Consider the following 20,872-nt stretch of genomic DNA (forward strand, 5'->3'; position numbering starts at 1 on the left):
ATACAGACATTTACGAAAACATAATGCAGAGAGAATTATATAAATACAAAATAAGACTTGTGTACATTGTGATTGTATCTGTTGTCCTGCAGTATGGCATTATGAATCACATAATTCATTCAGTCTATAATTACTGATGTGCAGTGTTTGCCTGAATGCTACGTCATTGGAAATAAAACATAGCCGTTCTTCTCAATGATTAGGCAACTTGCTAAACAGTTTTTTAAGACAATATTTTATCGTATTACGAATATCTAGCAAAACTGGATCAGCTCTTTCATGCTGCATCCTTTCTCGCAGCAGATATCAGACATTTTTCCAGCCGCTCGTCTAATCCGAGAGGACACGGGGTGCCAGTGAGGAGCCAAAGAGAAGAGTACCCTCTCCCCGTCAGATCCTGGAGCAGCGAGGACGTCCTCTGTAGCCTGGTGCTCCTCTGTGGAGGCGTCCTGGTCCCCTGTGCAGAGGAGGTGGAAAGACATCAGAGATTTAGAGAGAGTAGTTTATGCTCCGAGTTTAGAAACTAGATTGTGATTATAAAGGATTTTATGTACCATATCGGGGAAATAAATATTAACAGTATCTGAAATCAGTCTCTGAGTGATTAAAATGTAAATCTATCCACAATACAGGAGGCAAGCAATGGCTCTCACTCACTGCAGCTGATGTTTTAATGTCTGACATGATGTACTTACAGTAAAAAGTGTTCTGATCCTGCCTCAGTTCTAAGTCCGGGATGCTTCTCCTCAGCCGAGAGCTGCCACAGGACGAGACGGCCAGACGTATCAGCTCTCTCCCACACATCTTTATCCTCTCCTGGCCATGAGCTGCACATACTGCAGCCACCAGCAGCACCGCCAGACACAGCAAACACTTGGCAGCAGACATTGTATGATGTGTTACTGCTCCTGGGTCGGTCAGTGGAGGAAGAAGGGTGAGGTTTGAGATGTGACTTACGAGGGGAACTTGAGGGGGTTTATATAGTCATCGTGTGGTTTCCCAAAAAATGCTAAGGCCACAGATTTTTTGAAAAGATGTGTTCAGCCTTGGTGAAGGATGAGCATGTCCTGATCTAGAGCTCGTCACGAGAGTGAAGGCTTAAAACTGTCATTAAGATAAAAATCTGGTCTCACAGCGATCTGCGGCACGGCCTTTAACACACGAGAGGTGAGAAATTTAGCAAACTGTTTTGGCCATCAAAGGTTCAGTATGTTAGAATTGGCCATCCGACAAAGTCATAATAGAAACAAATAGGGAGAAGCTAGAGTAATTAGAGTAACCGTTATCTGCTGCTAACCGTAGCTGCCATTAGCTAGCTCAGTTAGCAGTGCAGCTAGCAGTCTGGATTTGGAGCTTGGGGCACCGGGGAAGTGTTGGTGTTTGCACCACTAAGACAGGAGCTTTGGACCGAGATGGACCAGGGCTAACTGGTTAGCAAGCTAGCTGCAGTATATGTCTCTGCAACAAAATACACAGATGTCACACAACTGTCAAGCAGTTAAAATGCTCACAGATTTTAATGAGATTTGAGAGTTGTTTTCATCATTTAAGTCCCTAATCTCACAATTTGCTCCCAACAAATACGTATGTTTGTTTGGAAAATGTCACAACATCATAATTTGTCTCTTTACACTGAACTGTTTTCCTTGCACATGAGTTTGCATTTCTACCTTATCTTGACACATTTTGAGGGATGGGAGCTAATGGGAACAGACTGCGGCGGTCAAAAATGTGTCAAGGATACTGACGCACCTATTCACACACATGGTCACCGCAGGCCGAACTGTAGCTGCATCATCACGCCAGAGACGACTGTTTCATATTTCCTGCACTGGAGGAAAAAAAATGAAAGGTGGCACTTCAACGTCTTGAATGTCCTCCTGGCTATGCTTGGCATTTTAACCTCTAATGAAAATATCCTCATATTGGTTTATTGCTCTCAGCTGATGGGCAGCAATTTTCATTTCAGACTAGGATATTAAATTACAAACATGGCTTGTATTTGTTTATTCTTTTCGCCATACCGATTCTTTATTCCTTGTAGAAGATGTTCAAATTGATGCCGTTCATTTTCAATCCCGTTAGTCCAGACATTACAGAAGTTAAACTAACCAGAGTTTATTTGGCTCTTCTTCATACTGAGTCAAAGACAACAAGCACACAACTTGCTTTACCTCTTTTTGTGATGCAGGGAATCAAATCAAAAAAGACTAAATTCTCACACATACTTTTCACCTCTGCATTCATAGATTCATTTAAAAATGTTGAAGTTTCCTTTTCTACAGGCCATTGTACCACTGACGTCATAATGGACTGGAGAGAAATGTTCTGTGAGCTATCTGCCTCAGTGTTTTCTGTTTGGTTTTGTTCTCTGATACGTCATTGTGTTTTCGCTGTTGCTTTGTTTTGTTTTTTCTTTTAACTCTGTTTATTTTTGCACTTCAGGGCCGCAGTAATTAAAGATCCAGAAGTAGTCATACCTCTCTGTAATAAAAGGAAACGTCCCTGTTTCCAGTCACCATCCACTTCAGTTGTTTAGGTGAACGCTGTTTTGTGTGAAGCTCCAGAAATGTTTTGTGGACTACAAAACTTCACCCGACTTCCCATCGGTGTGGGGGTGAATAGATAATGACTGAATTGTCATTTTGGGGTGAACTTATCCTTTAATGTCTGTGGAGAGCAGATATGACACGTGGTCAACGTTGTGAAGCGGCTGAAGTTTCGGTGAGGTTTAGGCTCTAAAACTACTTGTTCGGGTTAGGAAAACATAAGTTATCTTACGAATGTAGGTTAAAAGAAGATAATGTTGACTTTTGGCTTCACATTGGACATGAACACTGGTCTCCTGGGTGAAAGTCCTGTTTGTTTGACCCATTGATCTTGATTGATCGTCCCTATGTGGACTTTGTTACAACTAGCATTGTTTTCTCTCTGACATGTATGTGTAAACTGACAGACTAATAGCAAAAAAAACATTGTGGTAAAACACAACTTTACTTTAGGTCTGAGGGAAAGATATTATTTTAAATATTATGTTTTGTATTGATCATATAAAACATCTGTATCTGCCAGCCCGTCTGTCTGACTGATCTGTCCCTGATGTCCCTCTAGACTGCGTCTACCCCGGTCCATTCAGTCCGGGCCAGGTCACCTGAGTCCGCCAGAATCTCTCAGGACTCCTGAGTTTTAACTGATGCTGACCACACTATTTAAGCACTGGCATCTCTCCCATTACCTTGTCCTGTAATGCTATTAGACTGGCAGCACTGTCCCTCAGACCAATGAGAAAAGTAACCTATCTGTTAATAGACACAGACATCAAGTTTGTATTTAAAGAAAATGTGAATGATAAAACAAGAACTTCATGAAAAATTAGATTTTTTTTTTTTAATTGAGCAAGAAATCTCCTTTTTTCACTCTTCAAGGGTTTTGTCAACAGTGTATGTTTCATCTGTTTTACATTATTTCCAGTCTGCTTGTTTTATAGTTTTGATTTTATGCACAACTATTTACACATTTCACAGTATTTGTACATGGCAAAGCTCTATTTTTTACAGCCATTAAGGGATAGACAGTTTTATGAATTAACTCTAGGTGCCTGTAAAATAAAATACATCTCACAGTGTCCTTTGTCACCTTTTGTTTGCATTTTTTCAACAATGCAATTTTTATCACATTCGTACAGGTACACACGTTCACGCAGTAGAGCTGTGAAACTGCTCAAAGGATCGCACTGATCAAAACCTTTAAAATCTAACAAATGTAAACAGAAATTGAAAATATTTGTCACTACTGAAATACTCTTCTGCAGGTATTTGTGGACTTACATTGAAATACAATGCTGTCATTAGTTATGTTTCATACAGGTGAAGTAGAGGTCTAATACAACATAGGGGTCTGCTCCTGTAAATCAGAGGTTTTTCATGACCAGAGGCACAACACATCATCATCAGTGCAATTATATCTTATTTTACGCTGCTTTAAAATGCTCCTTTTTGTCAAAAACCAGCTCACTGAACAGGACAGTCCTGAGTGAGAAGCCGGTACTCGTACCTTTAAATTTGCTCGGGAGGAGATTAAGCCGTACAATAGCTCTTTCTGCTTTTGGCGAGTTGTTGCCCAGAACAGGAATTGGTTTAATGAACTTATCGTAAGAAGCTAAACACAGCACAGCAGACGACAGAACTCATTCTTGATTTTGACATCTAGAGGTCAGTTCTCACTCCCTGCAGGGATCGTGCCAAAGAGATGTTGGATGACTATTATAAGCCCCACTGCCCATGTGGAACAAGTGAGCATGAAAAATAATGTATCTCAATTTACCTACATGAGTGATGTGCAGTATTTGAGAAAATAAGCTTGTCTAAGAACCTAAATGGGACCTGATCGGATCCTCTCTGCCACCAAAATAGCACAGAACATGATTGACTTCTGCCCTTGTCTGACCAAGCAGCCGGCGCAAGAGCAAATCCCGGTAATCCTTGACAACAAAATTACACTCATGCTCTTGATCGCTTCTGACACACCCCCCACTGCGCCTCACCTCCCACTTAGGTGCAGTTGAAAGCACGTTGAGTGCGCCGCGGACAAGAAAACCACTTTACTGACACGTGAAGCATGGCACATGGAAGAGTTTTTCTCCGAGAGGTTTTCATCACTTGTACGTTGAAATACGTTGAAATACGTTGCTTGTATTTCCTTCATCTAAAAAACTAGAATATGACGACAACAGTTCATCTTGATCTTTAGACCAGTCAGTACGAGTCAAAAGTTCAACACATGACTGAAATTGTAGTTTTACTGTCTTTTGTGCGGAGTATGAGTAACTAGACCACGATGTCGTTAAGAGTTCATTAATAGCACTTCCAATGAAAACAGTTCCTTGCAAGCTCCCTTTAAGTGATTAAAGAGTAACACCGTTCCATTAATAATGTTATACTTGACCTCCTCATGTCAAACATCTTTTTCAGTTTAATCAGAATTAGCCGAAGCCTGCAGCTGCTATTCTTAGAAACAGATAACGAGCTGTCTAGTGGGAGCATCTCATCCATTGAGAGGATGTCTGAGGAGTCATCAGCCATAGCGTGCAAACAGCACCTACTGTAAAGCTGAGGCTTAAAGCTTATCTCAACTTGCTGCTGCCTCCATCTTCTCCCCTTAGATTGTTTATCTTAAATCACATGGGCTCAGAGTTGGAGGCAGATGGGGTCTTACACTTCCTAGGCCCATGGGTGATAAGGCCATTTAGGGTTAGCGAGGTCGCAAGTTGGCAGCTTGGCTCATTCCTCGCCCTCGTGGATGGTGTGCCTCAGGCTGGGCCTATAATGTAGCTCGTCGTCGGAGTCCTCCGGCTGGGTGTCGTGGCAGCTGTGGAACTTGTTCCTCAGACGTTTCCTGAGCTGGAAGGTGCGCTCCGTGTTTGTAACGCTGTATTCCTGTTCCTTCAGTTTGGCGTAGTAGTCGGAAAACTTGTTGAACAGGATGGAGATGGGCATGCCATTGAGGATAATGCCAAAGGAGATGCAGCCAAATGCCACACAGCGGCCGAGATAGGAGATAGGGACGACATCGCCATAGCCCACAGTAGAGATGCTCACCTGTAGGATGGAGAGAATAAGTGAGAAGGTTACAGGTTACAACTCTTACAAGTCATACTGCACCTTTAATGGCCAACTTGATACTGTCGGGGAGTCTGGAAACCCAAACCAGCAGTATTTGACGAGTTGGGAATGAGACTCAAAAATCAACTATCATTCAAATAGGAGCTTGCTAAAACTCCTGTGCTGTTTTTTAGGTAATTTTATCAATAACATGAAGAGACATAAACATAAAGCATACAGCGAGAAAGTGAAATATCTGGATTTCCCCTATTTTGTTCCAAACAGGGATGGTTCATCCTCACCCTGCCCCTGAATGCCCTTTGGCACATGGCTTCCCGGGAGTCTGATAAATTGAAATGTTTTTTTTGTACTACGAATGAACAGGATCAAATAAACCTCGAGGAGTGCACTGCAACACTTTCTAACTCTCGAATGCAATCACTGCGTGTCCGTCCACAAACAAGACGCATTACACTGTATTAGAGAGGATTAGACACATAGAAGTTAACAGCTGCTCCCAGATAAAAAAAAAACAAATGTCCCTAAATGAGAGTGCAAGGCAACGCAGAGAAGCAGAGTGATGATGTACAAGTACTCTACTATATTAAAAACAAGGCAAAGTAACATTTGAGACTCTTATCCCACATTATGCTGAACTATATAACACATTTCAGAGGAAATCGATCTTTTTATCTCGTGTCTGATGTAATTTACCATTTAAAATCAGTTCTGAGTAGAAACAGAATCCAAAGCCGTGTTGGAACCTTTTGGCCACTTTTGCCAATAATTAAAGGGATAATTTGACATTTTGGGAAATAAATGCTGCTGTTTTCTTGCTGAGAGTTAGATGAAAAGATCAACACCACTGTATGAAGATAGAGCCAGCGGTCAGTTAGCTTAGCTTAGCATAAAGACTTGGCAAAACAGCTAGCGCGGCCCTATCCAAAATGTTAAAAAATCTGCCAACCACCACCTCTAAAGTGCACTGACATTTTGTCATCATTGGTGTAAACTTAGTAAGTCAGCAGAGTGGAGCACCATCCTCAAAGACCTAGATAGCCACCGCCGGCAGCCTGAAATACTGTTCTAAAAAGCTTAATAACTTTTAAACCAATAATCCGATCCATTTGCTTTGAGAAACGGTTGTATCACACATCTTGTTTGGGCAGTCGTGGGTTTGGTAGGGAACTTGATTTCTGCAGCACTGATTTGTCAAGGAAACCCACACAGTTTTCTCCACTGAGCCAACAGGCAGTGGTTGTTGCTACTTTTGTTGTTCATGTTCAATGGTTAATACATTTCTATGAAAAAACTCACTTTTGCTTTTTGTCCTCTGTTATGATTTAATAGCCTTTCTGTTTACTCTCTGAACTATATTGTTTTTTCCACATGGTCAGTAAAAGTAATATAGGCTTACAGCTGTTCTGCACTGACAAACGCCTCAGATAATATGTAAGTAAATGGCTGCAACTTGCTGAGGAAAGGTCAGATGTTGGAAAAATTTCCTGAGGTTCTGTCTGAGTTCAAGGTGGGTACGGCATCAAAAACAAAACACTGAATTGTTCGCCTCACATGTGCATCATCACAATAAAAACTGTTGTGTTTTTTTATTTTTCCATATCAAAATTGTCTTTGCCAACCATTCATTCACAAAAAGAGATTTTTCTCTACCATCTTGTCGTGGGTTCATTCCTTTTAAGAGCCACAAATACAGCAGAGAACATGACCTTGCACCGTGCACTTCTGTCTTGGTCTGACTTGGCAGGCAGTAAAATCCTAGTCGGCCTAATCCTTGACAACTGAAATGCACCACACTGCTTGATCATGCTGACACCCCCCTACTGAGCTGCGACTTTATATCCGGGCCACAGTCAAGAGGAACAACTTAGTAAGCTATAACAGAGCTAATTGATCCTGAAGAATCTAAGAAGCAGCTATAGGATCTGCTTGAATCCTCTCAATGCTGTGCACCGTCTCCTGTTCTATTAATAATAATGGCAATTCAGGTGTAACCTGGTATCACGTGGTTATATAGCCTGGTGCAAAGTCGCACTGTGGCTTGACTTTCTAAATTAATGTGATAACACTAGAAAACACACCAAAAAAAACTAGAACCCAAATTCTAATTTTTATTAAACTGGATTTTGAAGTTTATTCTCACCGCAGCCCACCACCAGGCATCTGGTATGCTGCTGAATGGTGTCCCAGGCTGATCCACCTCCACAGAGTGCATCAGAGCAGAGAAAGTAAAGATGCCCATGGCGATGAACAGGAACAGACAGCACACCTAAAGAATGACAGAAATAATATTGACATGTAAACATGTCCATTCATATTTGGAAATCAGTGTATTCATACATCTAGAACTGCCCATCAAGTCACATGATAATTTAATTGGTTTTCAGTTAAATGGCTGGAATAAGGTCTGTGGTTACCAGAGATATTTACACCTTTTGTTGTACGACAGAAAGTACATCATTAAATGTCCCACAATTGAATTATAAAGTTGCTTCGGTGAATTAAAAAATGGCGGTTGCTAACAAGTCGCTAAATGCGACTTCAGAAGTTGTCAGCAACATTAAATGTCATCACACCGAACACAGAGACTCATCTACTAACTAATCTATCTTTACAGGGCGACTCCAGTTACAAACTATTCTAACTCTAACTTTACAACTTGTAGATTGATCAGTTTATAGAAAACGTCTGTAGTAAGACGCTTAGTGGTGTTGACGTTTAAGTCATGTGACCGCAATGTAGTCTGTATATGGCCTAGCATTAGCTTTTGACTTCCAGCAATTTAATTTACCTTTCGAAAATCACAAAAGTGGTGTTCACCTGTGAAGATTATCTTGCTGAACAAAATGAGTGAGTATCATAAACTTGTGTTTGCCACAGAGTTATTAATCCAAAATCCAATTCAGAAATCCCATAGGCTTTTTGTCGAGGGAACCGGGATGATGCTAACTTCTAGGTTAGCTTACAAAAATACGTCATCCCTACATCTATATACATCCATGGAATTCTTACAAAGGCTCTGTAAACCATGAATTAAATAAATGAGTGTTTATTATCGCAGTTTAACTACTGACAAGAAAATGACATCTTGGTAGCTAGATGAAACTTTTCATAACCTTTTCATGCTGCTTTTCTTCCTACATTAGCGAAAGATTTCAGAAAATGTCCATGATCCTGAGCTAGCATACTGCCAATGTAGACACAAAAACCTGTATTTTAACCTGTTATCGATTTTTTTGTCGACTCAGGGGAAAGGGAAAACAAGCTTATATACTTGTTAGCATGTGTTTGTTAGCAAATGTTGCTTTAATCCCAGCGGTTACAGTGCAACATTAGCATTCATTTGGGGTCATGTTTTTTGCCAACTGACAGACGTTGGTCCAATATTTACTTTGCTTTTAACTCTGTTTTGGTCTCAACCGACTCCTGAGAAAAATAGATGCTGCTAAACGCTGCAGAGAGATTAAACAATAAAGCTTCAGGCCTGTAAACTAATATAAGTTGCTGACAAAAGCTAAAATGAGGGCTAGTTCTCTGTGGGTTCAACAGCACGAGTGACCGCTTTCATACACAATCAGTCATTTGATTCATTGTTTTTTTTTACTTATAGCTGCTCCAACTTTGGTAGTTATGTGTGCTGTTCTGTTTTATTTTTGCATGTCCCCGCAGTTAAATCATCAAAATGTAACTTCTTGGAGAAAGGTGGTTGGCTGCTGAGTCTCATCCCCAGGTTGTCAATTACTGCCTTCAAACAGGCATTTCGGGTTGGACGCCAACCCAAAGCGTCAGTATTTGATGACCTGCGGATGAGACTCAACAAACATTTTTCTCCAGGAAGTTAAATTGTGTTGCTTCAGACATCCAAACATTTTATTCTGTTAGATTTCTCTTGTTTAATATTCCTCCATACCTGCTCGGAGCACTGTCGGATGGTGAAACCAAATGCCCTCATGCCCGTGGAGTGACGGGCAAGCTTCAAGATACGGAAGATGCGCATCAACTTAACGACCTTGAGCACCTTGCTGACTTTGCTGACCCTTGCCATGGTCTTCAAGTCTTCCTTTGCACTGATGTCTTCTGAATCCATAACAAACGCCTCAAAAACGAGCTGGATGAAATAGGGCATAACAGCCACCACGTCGACGAAGTTGAGGGCACTCTTCACAAAATGTTTGATGTTGGATGTGGTGAGTAATCGCAAAAAGTACTCCAAGGTGAAGAAAAGGATGGAAGCAATCTCTACCCACTCCATGTATGTTCTGCTCGCGAGTTTGTACTGCCTGAGTTCATTTACTGTATTCATTGTCATGGCAACAATCGAGATAAGCACAAAGAGACTGGAAAACACAGCAAAGGCTTTGGCTGACAGTGAGGAGTATGGATTCTCCATCAGGTCCCACAGGATCTTCCGCAAGCCTCCAAGAAACATGGTCTTGTATCCCTCGTCATCTTGGTGGGGCTTGATCTCATCAATCAGCTCCTGGTTGACCTTCAGTTGGTCTCTGATGTCATCCAGTTTCTCCTCAAACAGAATGCGGCAGCACCTGAGAAGAAGAAGAAGAAGAAGAAGAAGCTAATTTATTGTCTATTTCTACAAGAGCTACTGTTCAAAATCATGCTTCAAATACACAAACAGCAACAGGCCATGCTACACTTTCATACAATCATGTACAGCACACCTTGGAGTGTCCTTCAGTCTCAACCCCCAGAATGACATCTCCTCCTCAAAGTTGACAGGGCAGAGACTATCCATCACCCACAGGACCTTACTGCAGTAAAAGTGGAAGATGTAGTGGAAAAACATGGGGTCTCTGTCGAAAAAGAACTCGTTGTTCTGAACATTGTAATCGTCACAGAGCGTCAGACGCTTGACCGGATCGTTACAGAGGGCAAGCACTCCAATCCTGGTTTTTGGATATTGGAGGACCAAATGCTTCGGGATGTGAAACACCTTTCCACCCACGTTGAGGTTGACGATGTTCGATTGCCTCCAGGTTGGTGCCTCCTTGCTCTGAGCTTCTTTCGGAACATTTTGGTCATCAGGAGCGTCAAGGGTCTCCATAGATGTCCACGGTTTCACAGAGCTGGCTTGTGAAAAAGGGAATTCATCCTGCTGTTCTTCAATGCTTTGAGAAACGCTCAACTCCCGTTTTATGGTAGCAAAAAGACTGGAGCGACGCTTTTTCAGCACTTTCAATTTGGGCTTCATGTTCTCCATTTTGACCGCTCCTTGGAAGACAATCAAGCAGAAAAAAGTATTGTGCCGAGTTCGGATCAAGTCAGTGAAAAGCAATAACAACAGTACTCCACAAGATCTCCATTTATGTTGAATGTTGTCCTCTCAAAAGCAATATCAGGTTGAAATAAAGATAAAGAAAGAGCTCCTGCGTTGGTCTCTCAGCGTGCAAAAGAAGATCAGCTGCATGTGTTAGGGATTCAGCCTCTTTACTGATTCTCTAATCCTATTGCTGTTCTTTCTGTCCAAACGCAAGTTAAAAATACTGTTCACAAGGATTAGTGTTGTGATTTAAAGCTTTGAGTTCTGAGAGAGCAGGAAGGCGGAGAGAGTGATGTGATGACAGCACTGCATTGCTAACTGGGCTATGGAGAGCTTTTGTACAGGAAGTTCATACTAATGCTACAGGTAGATTACACTGGCTAGTTCCAGGTACAGGCCTTCTGATCTTGGTCTAGACAGGAAAAAAGGTCAGATTTCTATGTTAAATCCTCAGAGTTTAATGTTTCTCTGCTTTTCTCTATAATATAAATGTAAAAAAGAAAAATAAACTAGTTTTAATCTTAATAATTTAGATCCTTGTTTGTCATTATCCCCTTAATGAAAAACCAAGAGCAGAATTTGTTTTTCAATTTCAAAATATTTAAGGGAATTCAAAATAAAGGCAAATACTGCATATATAAGTCAGAATAGAACAATAATAATAATAATGATAACACTGAATGTTGACACCAAATAATGACTCTGTTTAGGAATTTTGAAATGAGAGCGAAACATGCACTGTAATAGTGTGAATAGGTCATTAAATAAATAAATAAATAAATAAAAAAGTATTTTTATGCTGCATCTCACTGCAGCATTCATTGTGATGCACAAGCTAACAGCTCAGATTTTTACACAGTGCAGCTTAATGTGCATGCATCCTGTTGGATTTTCTTATGGTCTTAAGTGTCTTGCAGGTAGATTGTGTGGTGTGTGTGTGTGTGTGTGTGTGTGGCAGACACCCAAAGCAAAGACGTGGAAAATATCAGTTGATAAGAATTCAATATAGAACTGAAAGTAATAAACAATTACATAAAATGTACATAATAGGGTCTATTATTTTACACTGTGAAGTTAAATTGAGTGAAATGGCTAAAAATTAAAATAAAAGTGTAACACATGGACTAATGGTACGGCCCAGGTCGCCACCCATGAAAGTTTGCGTTGATGGTAGCGGCCGTTTGACGGAAAAGGAAGTGGGAATCTAAAATTAAATTTCTAATTTTCTAAAAAACAGTTTCGGTATTTTTTCTTCATTTAGTCGATGAACATGTTTATAATTTAGCTCCAGTTAAAATAATATTGTGAAATATAAAAAATACTAAGAATTACAGTCGCCATATATCGCTTCCGTGCACCACGTGACTTCCTTTCCGGTCTAACCTGACAACATGGACGCCAGCCGCGTGCAGCCGATCAAGCTCGCAAGAGTAAGAAAACGTCTAATATCGTGAAAATAATCACAACCGGACGGATAAATGTCTACATTAATAACCAATGTCTTATACGGTCTCAAAATCTTGAAGCTAAATTTACTTTCATGCCCCGGTTAACGTCCGGCATGTTGACTCTCGTGCGTCCATCATGGAGGCCTGTCCATGCTACAGTCTGCTAGCTAGTTCACTGTTAGCCTGGCGTGGATTTTATTAGTTAACATAATTAAACAGTATGAAAAGTCTCTATTGTTATCTAACTAGTTTTTGTTTTTTTCCTCAGGTCACCAAGGTGCTCGGAAGAACTGGTTCCCAGGGACAATGTACACAGGTACGTTTAGGTTATGCTAATAAAAGCGACGTGAATGTCTCTGAGGTGGCATTTTACACTGAAATTCAACGTGAGGAATTCTCTTCGATCAAATCTGAAGCTAATGTTTCTAGAAAAATCTAGAAAATAAAGACATGCTGCAGATCCTGATAAATGTTAGATAATATGGGAGGTTTTGCATTCGCATCGCAGACAAATGTTTCTATAACACAATGTATAGAGTTTGAAGTTTTATCTATGGTATGTGAGAGCTCAATCTAGTCATTAAGTTTAACGATATGGGATGTGGTTTGCGTTACAATTTTTTGCAAGATTATTAGTGGTTATACTTTAAATGGGTGCCTCTAATCTTCAGTGTGACCACTCACTTAATGTCATATTTTACCTGTTGACATGTCAAGAATCAACTGAACTGGTGCTTTTCAGGGCAAAACAAACTGTTAGTTATCAAGGAGGTCTAACTTTTATTTGAATCAGATATATATGTAGGTTTAAAAAAAAATTGTCAAAATTTAGATTAATTAGCTGAGTGCACTTTACTCAAGTGCTGTACTTGAGTAAAATGTTGAGGTACTTGAGTGTTTCCATTTCCTGCTACTTTTTTCTTCCTTTTACCTGCATATAATTGATGACTGTACTAGTTACTTTGCAGATACATATTATTCAGTGTTGTTTATTGTAATGGGTGGAATAATGAGTGGGAGTACGGAGTAGTAACTACAGAGGATGCTGAGGTACGAAGTCAGCAATCTGACCAACAAAATTAGGCAGATAATTCTTGTTGGAGAAATGCTGACTATTCTGTCTACCCTTTTTTATATTCAGGGCTCACTTGAGCTTTTTTCTAAAATCATTTTATCTGCTCCTCTTGCAGGTCCGTGTTGAGTTCATGGACGACAGCAACCGCTCCATCATCAGGAACGTGAAGGGCCCCGTCAGAGAAGGAGATGTGCTGACACTTCTAGAGTCTGAAAGAGAAGCCAGGAGGCTGCGATAGGGTGAGGAGGCATAAACCCAACCATGTCTGTTAGCCCCATCACTAATAGTTGGTGTTGAGATGCCCAGCAGAGGTTTGGGTGCTGATCAAGTTGCCCAGGCAATTGTCTTGTAGCATTTAATAGAGGATAGTCTATAAAAATACATGGATTCATTGATAGTGAAGAGAAATGGCATTTCACCTGACAATAGTGTTTCAAGAGTGTATCATAGTGTGTATGATCCCTGCAATAAGATAATTCTTTAAAACGCAATCTTTCCTGTGATGCAGCTTCATAACAAAAGTGTTTGAATTACTAAATAAGCAGAGCCACTTTGTTAGCTGTGATTCTTCGATAGTACTGCAGGGATCGAGACGCAGTTGTGGTGGAAGTGCAATTCTGCAGTCAAACGGCGTAGACTAGGCTGGCAGATGTATATGGAAGAACGCCATTGGTGTTGCGGTTTGTGGCTGGAAAATTGCGGTGATGCAACTTATCAATGGTGCACTCTCAAACAAGACGGGATGTATTTGGAAGTAAATGTTAAATTGAACTGAACTTTGAGTTTTCACTGTTTCTAGTGCATTTGAGCCGTTAAGCACATAGCTTAGCTTTAGTTGGTTCCCTGGGCAGGTCACTCAGTCCTCCCATCCTGCACTCATTGTCTCCCAGGACACCAGGTGAATGCTGGTGGCTGTACTTTGTCACAGTAACCAGGATACAATCACTGTTGATTCAGAATATTAAATACCCCACAGCCTGTTAATTCATTACCTGAAGTATGAACCTGGACTTTCTCTTTTCTTTGCTAGTGTGCTGTTAATGCAGAGACATTAAGAGTTTGTTTTATGTGGTTGAGTTTAATGTGCTTATTTTTGAGTTGGTTAGTGTGTGACTGACTGATTTCTTCTCTTCACAGTGCCCACTGAAGCTGTGATGTGTGAAGCCAACACCGTGAAACAGAAGACAGCTGTAGTTTCACCTGGAATGGCCTACTTTTCACTACTTCAGATGTTTTGAAATAAATTTGGATATTGAGATGAGTTGATGTCTTGTGTTCATTGTATCATAGATGTTGACTGTTTTTGAGAAGTCACTTGTAGTCGAGGTGTAGAGGCAATGAGATTTGACACAGATGTGTAAATACACTGTGTACCTGTTCATTAGTAATACTACTGGTGAAGTTACTAATTGAGGCTAAATTTCGATGATAAAATCCATTTATAATGTGACTGATTATAAAACTGTACACTTTCCTCTTCACTTGCAATCATGAAAACATTTATATTTTGTTACACAGTCATCAGGTAATAATACAAGACAAAAGTGAGTTGGTTGACCTGCATAGATCAGGTCATGCTACTGACTGACATCACTAAAAACACAATGAATCACACGGACGAGTAGAGACTGATGAAAAACAACTCAATGAAAAATAAAAATCTATATAATAACTTCATGGCACCGTAGGCCTAAGATAAAAACAACTGAACTTCACGTGTGGGAAATATGTCACTCAAAGTGTATACAGTCATAATTAAAGCTACCATAATGATGAATGAAATGATAAATATTTGGTTAGAACTTAACAAAAGAGATCCACACTAATAGAAACATTGACAATACCTGCAAGATGAAGAAATTGTAATGTCAGCTTGAAAGTATAACATTGAACATTTTTCATAAGCTATATATAGTATAGTTTCCCACAAGCATCTTATTATAAACAACAAACTTCTCTGGTCACTAACTAGAGAAGCTTTATTTTTAACTGACCCGATGTCAGAAGGCAGTCCAAAGCAGCCAATGATTTAAGTATTTTTGCAGCAGTTTTAAAATATTTATAATTATTGCAGAATAATTTCCACAAATGCAGTTGATAAAGTTCAATATATCCACACTTGATGAAAAGTATATTTTATCACCAGGTTCAGGTTGTGCTATTCACATTCTGTCCACCAGAGGGCAGCAGCTCTCTTATTTGATCTTAGAGGTCACAGTTTCAGTCTCCTGTCAGGAAGCATTAGGTGATGAGTTCTTGTGAGATGAATCCATTTCACAGCCCCTTGTGCCTTAACTGTAGCTTGTTACTTAAAAAAAGAAAAGTTTATTTTATTCTCAAACACAAAACCTGTAAATACAGACAGCTATGTGGGTTTGTGTTTATGTGAGCCAGTGCAAAACATCATATTTTTACTCTGACGGTGTTTCAGTACACACTTTTTTAACTCCGACAGTCTTGAGTACATTTTATGCACGTTAAATATATGTCATCAGTTTCTAATCAACTAACTGCAAAGTCAGCACCATTTTTCACACCCGTGTATGATACAAGTCCAATAAATGAAGGGAGAATTACAACTGGGCCAAAATGGGCCACATTTCTTGGCTTCAGACATTTCCCCACCCTTGCTCACAGTAAGAGAATAAAACTTGTCAGAAACAACTTTTCTGTTGGCTCAATGAATTCATGGCTTTGGTATCAAAAGCTGTGACTGATGGTGATGCTGAAGAAACAAGACACGTTCTCATCCAAGAACATTTGAGTTAAACTTCCACAACACGTTTTATGTGACTCACATGTTGCCAATTTGCAGAAATCTACTGTGTTTTAAGAAAAGTCATGAAACTTCAGCACAGATGAGGTAAGATTTTGACAGTTTATTTTGAATTATGAACTAATTCTTTCTCACCATATTTTATGCAGTTTTCCTCTCCTCTGTCTTCTAAATCTACCTTTCCTTCATATAACGTAGTATATGAAGCTCAATCTGTTCATGGCTGCTTATTATCCTGTTGAGTGTTAGGTTGGGGCTGGGGATGGGGTTGGGGGACAGTATATTATCATATTTTAGCAGGTTCCCACCGTATAACAACATAATGCAACACAAAACGACACATTACAGCAAGTCGATAAAGAAAAATTGACATGCAAACTTAACAAAAATGAGTTTACAAAGTAGTTTTACCGATAAAAAGATACATGGATAGATAAGTAGACCACAGGAATGTTTAAATTCCTTGAAATGTCTTTGTTTATATATATTTAAAAATTAGACCAGACTTCATCAAACTTCCTTTTGTAATTATTAGTTCTTGTGATTAAAAAAGGGGACTCAAAAGAGACAATGTCCGTCATTTACTTTAAATATTTATCAAAAACAGATGCTGTCTGTCTCTGCCAATGGAGGAGAACAATCCTCCAATCACCAATAAAGCCTGCCAAGACCTGGCCGCTGCTAGGAGAGACTAATAAACACAGTTGGGAACATTCTGGCAACGTTTTATTCAACTACTATCCAAAACTTTTGACAACCTGTGTCCAAAAAGGAGAAACAAAACCACAGTAAATGAAATATATTTTTCCTCCAGCAATAACAATCCCATTCTTTGAAGTTTAACTAGTGTATCAAAATACCCGTGTTTAAGAATTGGCCAGTGCATCTCTGACACCAGGCAGCAGCCACCTCCACACATCCTCCACTATGTATGAGCTGAAATCTCTTTCCCAGAATTCTCTTTCAATTCAACTGCGGCGCAACTACAAGTTTCCATCTGATTAAAATAGCTGTCATATTTTGTGGTAATGTCAACATAATAATTTGCACTATTCTGCGCTAAATTTGACCACAATGACAGAGAGAGTGGATCTCCCCTGTGACAGCAGAAGAAGTGTGAAATCAACCCAATTGTAAGATGCCTGTTGTTCTGCATACATCACTATGATCCAATTTCAAACTCCAGACTATGTAGAATAAAAATCCCAAACTCCACCCGATCAAAACCCCTCTCAGCATCGAGGAAGAGGCTACCAGCGGGGCGTCCTCCTCACTTAGCCACATCAAGTGCAGCGATTTTATGAGGTCATCAGAGAACGACCTTTCAACTTTAACTCCAACCCGATCTATAACATTGGGCAAAATATCCTCTAAGCGCATAACCATTACCTCCAACGCCTGCCAAGCTAATAGTCCTATAGCTGCCTGGGTCAAGTGTTGTTTTTCACTGTGAAGGTATTTGGCTGAATGCCAGCTCGAGGCTGTGAAGGAACCCAGAGGTTGTTTGAACAGGAAAGCAGGTCAGTTTGACTGATGTGTGTTGTGATGAGACTCTTTAGCTGCTGGATGTATACTGTAGGCTTATTGACTCTATATTTTCCATATCTACTTTGACCTACTTTAAACAGAGATATGTATTTACCTGCTGTCAGAGAGAGGAGAATTTATTGTAGTTGTAAAATCAATATGATGTGAAATCAGCTGTACTGCAGCAGACTGTGTTATCAGGCTGGTCATAGATTTTTTTTAGCAGCCTTTTGAAATCGATAAATTGTTGGATTAAAGTTTTTGCAGAGTTACTTGGTTTACCACACTGAAAACTCACATTCAGTAATACATTGATTGTTACTTGTCTTGTGCACACAGTGCAGCTGAATTTGTTCAAAACTCACTTGCTCTGGCTTGCAAACAGCTTCAAAGACACAGTAAATCACAACCCTGTGGCATCCTGCGTCTTTTCCACCTCCACCTCCAGCATGGGAGGCCAATTAGGGTGAAAACATGGAAATATGTGCACAATTGACACACTGCTACAGGCAGGCTGGTTAGCATGCTAACATCAATAGATATCTCTGCAACACAGCACATAGACGTCTTCAACATAACGTCAGCACTGTTATTATCTCAAACTCTGTCGATGATGTGACTTTACATTGTTGTTGAGATGTTCAAATGTATTTATCTATTTTTGTCTTCGGGCACCACAAGCCAAGTGTCATCCAGTTCTGGTGTATTCGATAGAAAGCAGACATCTCTACAGCCGATATCTCAAAAACTCAGCAACTCACACCAAAACAAACTAGATGGATGAACAGGTAAGAGAAAAAATACATATTTTAAATTTTGGGGCTGAACTGACCCTTTCATACTTCTGCATATCAGTGCCAAAAGCAACACTGCAGCCGCACCAGACTTTGAAGAGTTACTGTGGCTTTTACCAGGAGAGCGTCAACAAGTAATGTGAGTCCAAAGTGGGAAACTGACACCAAGCCACAAATTAATTCTTGGCAGCTATTCATTAAGTTAAAGTAAGACACGCTAACCAAGAAGAGCATGCTGCCACTTGACAGCCAGAATCAGAGAGACAGAAATAAAGAAGACGGTTATAGAGGCAGGAGTGAGACAGAAAAACAACACTGTCTGATATCTTTATTTTACTAATCTAGTCAGGAAAATAAGGTATAAATCTGCATTTATCTGACAGAAAACAGCCCACGTACTAGAAGTCATCCACAGCAGAGTGAGAGTGCGCCTCCAGTAAACAGACTGACACCCAGAGGCAAATCAGACACCAGATTCACAGATCCCACAGCCATGATTTAACTATTATTCACAAAGCAAGACATTTTCCCTGCAGCTGCTTCATTATCTGACAAGAGAAAAAAAGAAATCCGGAATATGTTATTCAGTATGTTTCACAGTCAACAACAGCTCTGCGCTTGAAAACAACTTGGTGTCACCTTACCTACCCCATTATCATCATTCCACACCTCTCTGTGCCTCACCCACACATACAGGTAGCATGTGTTTACCATCGTTCCTGTCTCTCTCTCTCTCTCTCTCTCTCTCTCACACACACATACAGAGGCAGAATAATACCAGGTTAGAAACAAATCCATCCAAGGCCACTTCCTGTTTGTCTGCATGCCACCAAGGCCCAACTCAGACAGGCGAAAACACCAGCAGTGGACCTGTCTGTCTGCCTGTCTGTCTGTCTGTCTGCAGGCATATTCTTGGATCTATGCCAGACCATAAAAAGGAACAAGGACGCCTTTATTCTGTCTGTATGTCTCTCCCTATTTGTCGGGAGTCTGAATTCAAGGTGGCCAATTCTCCTGTATTGCACCTTGCACCTATCATAAAACAGAAATACTTAATTAAAGGACAGTGTCTCAAAACTGATTGCAGTAATTGAGTTAATGAACTTTCTACCACTATATGACAGTGTTTGCCTTTGGTCATGGCTTGTTTTTTAAGTTCTGCAAAAATTCAGTGTGTGTGACAAATTTACAGTGACACAAGTGAAACTGGAGATGGTGTTGTCGTGTTGGTGTGAGGGGGCTCGGTGGACTGGGAGGAACTTGCCGGGGGGGGGGGCTGTGGGCTGTGTTTCTCCCATGCTGGGTAACAGGATGTGCAGCAGGGAGGTCATGGACCATCCAGGGGGAGAGAGAGGCCTCTGATTTACTAACTCTGAACCCAGCTTCGACCTGGGTCACGGCCCACAAATTTACAAATGGGGCCCAGAGGACGCAGAGGGGATGCCGAGAAGACAATCACCCCAGAGGTAACTAGAAGACATTCCCTGCCTCTCTCTTTCTCTCTGCTGGTTTCTGTCCTTCTCTTTCTCACAGTCTCTTTACCCCAGGCCCCTCAGACTTCTCTGCCCTCTCTGACCCCCTCCAAACCTCTCTGAACACTGAACTTTAGTGCACCCTGACTCTCTACAGATTATCCCTGTTTCCTGCCATTAATTGCAGAAGGTGAGGTCTAATTAGGCTCCAGGAGGACAAGCCAAGTTTTCACAGCTCGCACGATGAGGGGAGCTTTAGAAAGAAGAAAAAGCTGAATGTGAGATTAAAGATTAAAATCTTGGCACGGTTGGCAAATCTCTCACTCAAAACATGTTACTAATGTTGACCTGTTTTCAGAAGCACAGGGCTTTAATTCAGTGCGCTAAATCAACAGCGTATTGAGACCCAGGATGCTCAAAAACATAGAAGACCTTGAGAGAGGTACATTTTGAAACAAATAACTTAGGAGCAAGAAACAGAAAATATATATTTGACACCAGAAAGAGTGAAATGAAGACAGCTTGAGGGATGACAACAAAGAGCCAAACGCAGCTTGGACTTTCTTGATTTACTCTTATGTAAGTGAAAGTGCAAAAGGGGGAGACTTCATTGTGCGAAGGTCAGAAAAACAAGCCATTCATTTATTTTTTGAAGGCCCAATACCCCGCAATGCACACGACTTGTAAAATATGTTTTCCCACAGCGCCCTGCACAGCAATGTCACAGCATAAACAGCAGGTGCACAGACAGACAGACAGACAGAAAAAAGTGACGACCTGAGACACAGGGTCAGGTACTTGGCTGTTGATGATAATGAAGCCTGTTGTGGAGGCGGGGTTAGAGAGAGAGATCTGTTTTGCAGCTCTGTATCACACGTCCCAAA

General features: G+C 40.5%; 3 protein-coding genes across 3 annotated transcripts; 1 reads left to right on the top strand and 2 right to left on the bottom strand.

Moving 5' to 3' along the window:
• Positions 1–254: 254 nt before the first annotated feature.
• Positions 255–888, bottom strand: insl3 (insulin-like 3 (Leydig cell)). Its single transcript, XM_073490560.1, has 2 exons — positions 696–888; positions 255–457 (listed from the first exon to the last, which is right to left on the bottom strand). Exons 1-2 carry the CDS (start codon positions 886–888, stop codon positions 255–257), a joined length of 396 nt encoding a protein of 131 aa, XP_073346661.1.
• Positions 889–5,279: 4,391 nt separating this feature from the next.
• Positions 5,280–10,836, bottom strand: LOC141017344 (potassium voltage-gated channel subfamily V member 2). The gene is made up of 4 exons (XM_073492023.1): positions 10,298–10,836; positions 9,529–10,162; positions 7,762–7,887; positions 5,280–5,597 (listed from the first exon to the last, which is right to left on the bottom strand). The coding sequence occupies exons 1-4, from the start codon at positions 10,834–10,836 to the stop codon at positions 5,280–5,282; spliced, it is 1,617 nt and encodes a 538-aa protein (XP_073348124.1).
• A 1,392-nt stretch (positions 10,837–12,228) lies between these two features.
• On the top strand, positions 12,229–14,680 carry rps28 (ribosomal protein S28). The gene is made up of 4 exons (XM_073492170.1): positions 12,229–12,326; positions 12,613–12,660; positions 13,535–13,658; positions 14,557–14,680. Exons 1-3 carry the CDS (start codon positions 12,288–12,290, stop codon positions 13,655–13,657), a joined length of 210 nt encoding a protein of 69 aa, XP_073348271.1. The 5' UTR covers positions 12,229–12,287; the 3' UTR covers position 13,658; positions 14,557–14,680.
• Positions 14,681–20,872: the final 6,192 nt, after the last annotated feature.

The sequence above is a fragment of the Pagrus major genome, chromosome 21, assembly GCF_040436345.1.
Source record: "Pagrus major chromosome 21, Pma_NU_1.0".
Taxonomy (NCBI): domain Eukaryota; kingdom Metazoa; phylum Chordata; class Actinopteri; order Spariformes; family Sparidae; genus Pagrus; species Pagrus major.